This window comes from Bison bison, unplaced genomic scaffold (genome assembly GCF_000754665.1).
Source record: "Bison bison bison isolate TAMUID 2011002044 unplaced genomic scaffold, Bison_UMD1.0 scf7180017864043, whole genome shotgun sequence".
In the NCBI taxonomy this organism is placed as follows: Eukaryota; Metazoa; Chordata; class Mammalia; order Artiodactyla; family Bovidae; genus Bison; species Bison bison.
In genome coordinates this window covers 405,867-413,635 of record NW_011494615.1, presented here as the reverse complement: position 1 = coordinate 413,635, position 7,769 = coordinate 405,867, and the positions used below count along the sequence as shown (strand labels likewise).

At 43.0% G+C, this 7,769-nt stretch overlaps 1 protein-coding gene across 3 annotated transcripts in view; it reads right to left on the bottom strand.

Moving 5' to 3' along the window:
• Nucleotides 1–7,769, bottom strand: part of SEC22C (SEC22 vesicle trafficking protein homolog C (S. cerevisiae)) — a 19,273-nt gene that overhangs the window by 11,074 nt on the left and 430 nt on the right. The window contains exons 1-3 of one of the 3 annotated variants that reach the window (XM_010835445.1): nucleotides 7,534–7,763; nucleotides 4,638–4,749; nucleotides 1,166–1,374 (exon numbers count right to left, since the gene is read on the bottom strand). In XM_010835445.1, coding sequence (XP_010833747.1) covers nucleotides 1,166–1,347 — 182 coding nt within the window. In that variant the 5' untranslated portion in view covers nucleotides 1,348–1,374; nucleotides 4,638–4,749; nucleotides 7,534–7,763. Of the gene's footprint in view, nucleotides 1–1,165; nucleotides 1,375–4,637; nucleotides 4,750–7,533; nucleotides 7,764–7,769 lie in introns of those variants that run through there. The other 2 variants (XM_010835446.1, XM_010835447.1) reach the window with 2 other exon arrangements.

The window sequence follows — 7,769 nt, the reverse complement described above, 5'->3', positions numbered from 1 at the left end:
GATGTGGGCAGATGCAGCTTAGTGTTGGCTCCTGGGCACCCGGCCAACGGGTGACAGCGTCACAGGCCTGCCATCTGGGTCCCTCTTCAGGCCACAGCTCTTCTTGCCTGACGGCACCACCTAGTCTGGAGGCAGGCCTAGACTTTCCCTTTCATTTTCCTGATTCTGAGACTGGACTACTCTAATGGATCCCACCTTACTTAGGTGAATCAAAAATTTACTATTAAGGAGAGCAAAAAGGACTTGGGAAGTGAAAACCTAAATTCTGGAAAAGAGAGATGTAAAATCTGTAACAGCCCATTGTGAGATTTCAAAACCTGCCTTGCCCCTGATCCCTCCACAGGACATCTTTTGTCTCTAAGCCCTAAAATAAGAAATGACACAACCAGAACCTGGCTGCTAGTTGCCTGCACTCAAATCCTGGCTCTACCACCTTAGGTTAAAAAGTTGTTTAACCTCAGTTTCCTTCCCTGTAAAATAGGTCTAATACCATTATCTACCTCATAGGCCACCTGCAGCACTTAGAATAGGGCCTAGACCATAGAAAACAGTACTAGTTCTTCTGACCATGATTACTGTAACCACCTGATTCCTGCTTCCACTGGAGCATTGGCCTCACTGTAGCATGCTCAGTGTCCTCTCATTTGACTTGGAGTTCCTTGAGAAGACGGACCTACTGATGCTCATTTTTCACTCCCCTGCTCCTGTCACATAAAATTTTTTTTTTTACTTTAAAATTTGTTTTAAAGGTGAAAACATTCTAAAAAGCAAAAACTGAGGGCTAAAACTCCAAGTCAAGCCTTATTTTCTTGGTGTCCTCACTCTCATCCTTTTCCTTGTCCTGACATTTTAATCCAGTATTTCCTCCCGACTTGCCTTTCTCCACGCCTGCACCCTAATGCAGAAAAAACTACCAGACTAAAAGCATGAAGACTGGGTGACCCGGTGCTCACAGTGCTCATGGCCTCTCCGCTCACAGTGAGGTGGGAGTGAGGCTGCAAAGCTCGAGCGCCTTTGATTCTACTGTAGATACACGACCTCGAACCGCTGTCTGACATGAGACCTCCTCTTCATATGGTGTGATTAGCATAATGCCACTTCTGCTCATGGTTCAGAGTGACCCAAATTGGGCTGATATTCTGGAACAGGAAACAGGCTTGCTTACTGGATGCTGAAGTCACATCCTTCTGCGGAACCTCGACCTGGATACTGGGCCAGTCGCAAGGCTAAAGTCTTGAGGCGTCTCCTGCATTCCAGGAAGTCTTGGCTGTGGTAGAAATCAGTGGAGGCCGAGAGCGGCAGTCCATCCCTCACTCTTACCACGCAGGCAAAAAGGATCAAGGACATGGTCCGCAAGAGAAGTCATGAGGACACCTGAGGAAGGAAGGTCACCTTGTTACTGAGGGCCCAGTGATGAGCTGGCAGCACCCCACCCTGGAAATGTTCACTCTGGGTTGTCTCGCCCTCACCTCTACCATAAATGCAAATGTGTGGCTTTTATCATAACTTCCCTGCCCTCTGTTGCTAGATCACTCCCAACTGTCGCCCCTCCATTAGCCTCCCTGTCTCATCTTCACTTGAAATCCTCCTTTTCCTTCTCTCTAATGAATGTCTCCATTTCCAGAGTTAAACCAACTGGGATGAGGCAATGGAGATGTGAGGAAGCAGGCCGAAAGGGAGCCACGTCAGTGACAGTGAGGAACAGGACACAGGCCGCAAGATGGCCCCAAAGGGCCACGAAGAGCCTGACGCTGATGCAGCAGGGACGGGGTCCAGGGAGCTGTGCGTTTCAGGTGCTCCATGGAGGTAAGTGCTGAGTGGTTCACTTGCCATATCCTGACCTGCAGTGGAGGGATTCTGAGCATTTAACCTAAAGCTGGTGGCAAGGAAGGCAGAAGGCAAAAAGAAAAGAGAGAGGATAGCGTGTCCTCCTGAATTTCTTCACGTTTGACACTGAGCCAATCTTCAGAATGATGACTGAGTTCCTCCAGATGGCTAAAGCAAGTCATTTAGCAAATGATATTATGGTAAGATACTAAATATTTAGCCATGATAGGTGAGCACCATTAAGAAACACTAGGAAACAGATTTGGAGGCCTCATGATGCCTGAGGCAAACTGGAACAAGGTGCTTCTCAGGGTGGAAACAGCCCCGGACCAGTTCTGCAGGCAGAGCCTGGCGAGGGTTTCAGCCCCCATCTGCAACTTCTGCGTGTGCTCGCACGGGGCGTAACCTCACACCTGCGTGCGGCAGCCCTGCACCCAGGGATAAGGGGGTGGCTCTATCAGCTTTCATGCATCTTCCCATGTATCCACACATCCTGTTTCACAGACCCTGTTGTCAGGGCCTCTACCTGGATAGGATATTAGCAGGTGTGTGCACTGCCAAACAACAATGGGGATGTAATCTGGCACCTCAATTCCCATGAGCAGTAGGAAACGGGAACCCCAGGATACACGCTGCTCTTTTCACCTCTGTGGCTCTGTGCATTCTTCACCTGAGTTCACACTCCTCAGATCTCCCCACATCCAAATCCACACCAAGGACTGTCTCCAATACACCCTCCTAGAAGTACTTTTACCTCTCTCTAAATTCCCAGAGAAACTACCTCTTTGTTTTCTGTGTTACTGACTTACCATTTCTACTACCTAAGGGTAAGTTCTAAGAATAAAGGCCATATCTGTAATGGATGAATGGATAATTAATCCCAGTTTAAACAGGAAGAAACTGCAGTAGTATAAAAATAACAGAAGGCTAAAGGCTTCCCCAGTGGCTCAGATGGTAAAGAATATGCCTGCAATGCAGGAGACAGGAGTTCAATCCCCAGGTCGGGAAAATCCCCTAGAGAAGCGAATGGCAACCCACTCCAAGAGTATTCTTGCCTGGGAAATCCCATGGACAGAGGAGTCTGGTGGATTACAGTCTGTGGGGACGCAAAAGAGTCAGACATGACTTACCGACTAAACAACAACAACTACAAAATAAAAATTAGTCTACCAGGCAACAGACCATACATAGCCCATTTCTCCGATCTCCCCAGACTTTCCATTGAGGGGTAAAAATGTAAAAAATCTAAGGAACTAGGAAAGGAAGAAATAAGCAAGAAATAAAATGACTCCTATCTGCAGATGACATAATTGTCTACATGGAAGATCCCCAAGAACCTACAAAAAAACAAAAACAAAAAAACCTCCTAAAATGAAGGAGGAGTTCAACAAGGTTTCAGAATATAAGATCAACATACAAAAATCTATTCTTTTTCTACATACCAGCAATGGATCATAGAAACAAAAATTTAAAATACCATTTATCATCATCCCCAAAATGATCTCAATAAAGCTATACTTTTTTTAATGCAATGTTAGTTGCTCAGATGTGTCCGACTATTTGTGATCCCATGGACTGTAGCCCAGCAGGCTCCACTATCCATGGGATTTCCAAGGCAAGAATACTGGAGTGGGATGCCATTTTCTTCTGCAGGGAATCTTCCTGACCCAGGGATCGAATCCAGGTCTCCTGCAGGCAGATTCTTTACCATCTCAGCCACCAGGGAACCCCGTTTTTAATGCAATACTTAGGTGTAAATCTAACAAAACATGTATGGGACTTGTAGGCTGAAAACTATAAAACACTGCTGAAAGAAATCAAAGAAGTCCTAAGTGAGGAGATATATCATGTTATGAACTAGAAGACTCAACATAGTAAAGATCTCCCCCCAAAGTGATATACAGGTTCAATATAATTCCTGTAAAAATATCAGCAAGATAGTTTATAGATATAAATAAGAATATTCTAAAATTTATACGGAAAGGCAAGGAAGCTAAAATAGCTAAAACAATTTTGAAAAAGAATAAAGGGGACCATACCTCACAATCCTATTTCAAGACTTGTTGTATAGCAACAGTAATCAAGGCTGTGTGTTATTAGCAGAGGGATAGGCACACAGATCAGCGAAACAGAATACACAACCCACAAATTAGACCTACACAAGAACAGTCAAATGATTTTGGCAATGGTACAAAAGCAATTAAATGGAAGAAGGACAGACTTTTCAATAAATGGTGCTGGAGCAATGAATATCTATAGGGAAAGAAAGAGGGAGAAAGGGAGGTGTGAACGGACGGAAGGAAAAGAAAAAAAGAGAATCTTGACCTAGTCTCACACCTTACATAAAAAGGAAATCAAAACAGATCATAAATTTAAATGTAAAAACTAGAAGTATAAAAGTAGAAGAAAACAAAGAGAAAATGTTCAGGACTTGAGGAAGGGTTCTCATGTATGAGACCAACAGCACAATCCATAAAAGAAACTGCAATAAATTGGATTTTATCAAAGTTTAAAACTTTTGCACTGCCTAAATCCACGTGAAGAGGATGAAAAGAAAAGCAAGAGACTGGGAAAAATATTTTTAAACCACATACCTCCAAAAGGACTCTAGATATTTAGAATTTTTTTAAAGCACTCTCAAAAGCCAACAGTGATAAAAAAGATCCAGTTAGAAAATGGACAAAGCACATGAACAGACATTTCACCAAAGAGGATATAGAGATGGCAAAAAAGAATGGGAAAAGATATCTAGCATCTCTAGCTATTAAGGGAAATGCAACTTAAGATCACAGTGAGATAATATTACTTACTGATTAGAACAGATACAAAAATTTTGAGTGACAGTATCAAATGCTGGCAAACGTGCACAGGAATGGGATCTCTCACACACTGCTGAGAAGACTTTAACATAGGACAGTCACTCTGGAAAATAAGTTTGGCATGGAATATAAGTTTGGCAGGTTTTTTTTTAACTAAACATGCAATTATCATACAATCTATCAGTCATACTCTGTACTATCTCTGCACATTCTTGTCAGGATAACTGCTGTTGCTGTTCAGTTGCACAGTCATGTCCGACTCCTTGTGACCCCATGGACTGCAGCCAGGCCTCCCTGTCCCTCGCTGTCTCCCGGAGTTTGCCCAAGTTCATGTCCATTGAATCAGTCAGTATAATTACTTTAACATAAAAATGGAAATAAGTATTAACTTAAAGTTTTTAATCCCTTACTTAAATTCAGCTCATACTTGTTTTTTATGTTTAAATGTCATTTAAAAATGTCTCTACTAGTAGAACAATATTCTTTTATGCTAATTAACTGTAATTCTGATGATTTATGCATGCATATTGAAGGGCATGTTTTATAGGGAGCAGCTCTGCAACTAAATAACATTTCCAAACTGGAAGGTACTATAATTTCTGAATTCATTATAATAAAAGCTGCTTGCAGATAACCAGAATTCAGTTTATAAAAGGAAAGCAGTGGCATGAATCTGGAAAATCATGCCTCAGTTACAGAAAAAGTTATACAAGGACAAAGGCAGCTGAAGAGTGCTCACACAGACACACAAATCTGTCTTACTAGCTCCTTCTACAGGCCAGGGGACCCTATAACCTAGCACCATGCCTGGCACATATTAGGAAGCTCTCAATATAACTTTTAAACTAATAAAGCTTATCTAAAAACTAAGTTTCAGAACTAATAAAAAAGCTTTCCTACAATAAATCTCCACTTGGAAAAGAGAAAGAGGTTTACATAAATGAAAAATTTTAAAAGAAACTGAAGTAGTAATCAAATATAGCACCCTAGTTACTATTAGAGTTTATAAAAATTATATTTTAATCTGCCTCTGCCATTTCCCAAATCCTTTTCTCAGCATCTATTTATAAACTGATCATATTATCAATTGTCCCTTTTCTACTAGCAAAAGGCTGTGCTTAGCTGGAGGGCAGCCTGGTTCCCACTGGTTTCTTTTCATCTCTGTATCCTTAACCCTCTTCCAAACCTCTACCACATACACTTCTCCTCCTCTTTCCAAAGAGGGAAAAAGGGGGAAAGACAAACAGCACTAAACAACCAGGCCTTACCAAACAGAAATTTAAATAAGCAAAACAAGTTTGACTTGGCACACATATATCCAAACACAAGGGTTCACCATAAGGCATTGCTCACATCTTAAAACCACAATACGTAGGACAAAATAGAGAAAATTACGTTTCTCTTACTGAATTCACCTTCAGCCACAGGACTTGAGAACTGGGCACACCTCACTCGCAGTTCAAGAAAGTGCTTTGGTTCTGCATTGCTTGGGGATGAGGTAGGGAGGAGGGTTACAGGTCAAGTTTGCCATTCCTTAGGAGCTAAGAAGAGTAGGGGATGGAATTTGATACCAACTAATACTATATGCCAGGTTTCCCAGGTGGCTCAGTGGTAAAGAATCCACATGCCAACGCAGGAAACACAGCAGACATCTGCTGTTCAATCCCTGGGTCGGGAAGATCCCCTGGAGAAGAAAATAACAACCTACTCCAGTATTCTTACCTGAGAAATCCCATGGACAGGGAGCCTGGTGGGCTACAGTCCACGGGGTCGCAAAGAGTTTGACATGGCTGACAGCGTGCGCACACACACACACACAGAGTATTATATGCCAGGCACTATGCTATGAATTTTTACACTGATGATGCTTAATGCTCATAACTATCTATGAGGTGGGTATGATCTATACTGGACAGATGGGGAAATGGTAGTTCTAAAGCTCAAGTGGTAGAGCTAGTATTCCATCCCAAACTTCCTTACTCAGAAATACTGGAAAGCCTGTGGTCTTTCCAGTACACTCTGTGTCTCTAAATCCAATCTTTGGGATTACAGCAACTCTATCTTGCTAAAACAGTTCCTTTCCCTAGAGCATTCATACTTAGAATGAATCAGAGATCTGTTAATAAAAGGAGCCAAGACCTAGGGTTACACTAGTTACAACTGCTCCTCACTCATTGTATTCCTTTGGATAAGTCACTTTTCCTCTCTGATCAGCAATCATTTTTGGATGCCTTTGATCTCTGAGGCTCTAAAGGATAAAAAGCTTTGGGACCCCAAAATGTTCTCTGTGTTGTAAACACAAACTCTTAGAGCTATAACAACATTGCCTAAAATGTGTTTTCCAGGGCAAACCATTATGTCAATTTAATTCTATTTAGCAATAACAAAGGAGTCAATTATTTACATTTTCATTTTACTAAAATTATCTCTATCAGAATCAATTTCTTTCTTTGTACATTTAATGAAAATTGACCCTATCCACCGTCTGAATTTTATTTCTTTCCTGACCATGTCACAAATTTCACCAATTACTTTTCACCACTGGGAATATTCTTTTGTGGCTTTGATGTCTACAAACCTAATTAAGCACTGGAGTGCTTAATCCTTCTGGCACTGGAATCTAGATGTAATCCTATAACGGGCACATATGCTCATCACCTCCGACATCTGATGTTCACAAAAGCTGGTCTACTAAACCCAGTATCTGGTAAACCAAGTCTTACAAGATCGGCACGCTAAGGGAAGTTTGTTATTAAAATACTCTGACGTGAGGTTCGTGGATAATTAAGTAAACAATCATCCCATCATTCGGACACACCCCGTCTCCTCCCACTGTGGGCAGCGCTCCACCGGCATCTGGCAACTGAGGGTTCCCACAGGCTCGCACCTTGGGTCGTCCTGGAGTCAGGAGAGCAGCTGGCGGCAGAAAGGGGAGCCGAGACTTCGGGAAGCCCCAAGAAGCCCTGGAGAGCTAAACCGGGCCAGAGGGCCGGACGGGCCGGGGTGTAGGGGGCTCCACTTCTAGGCCCGCCCTGCGCCACACCCGACCCCGCCTGCTCTCGGCTAACGGACCGCAGCGCCCGCCTCAGCCCGCCAGCCCTCACCTCGCCCCGCCAGCGGCCT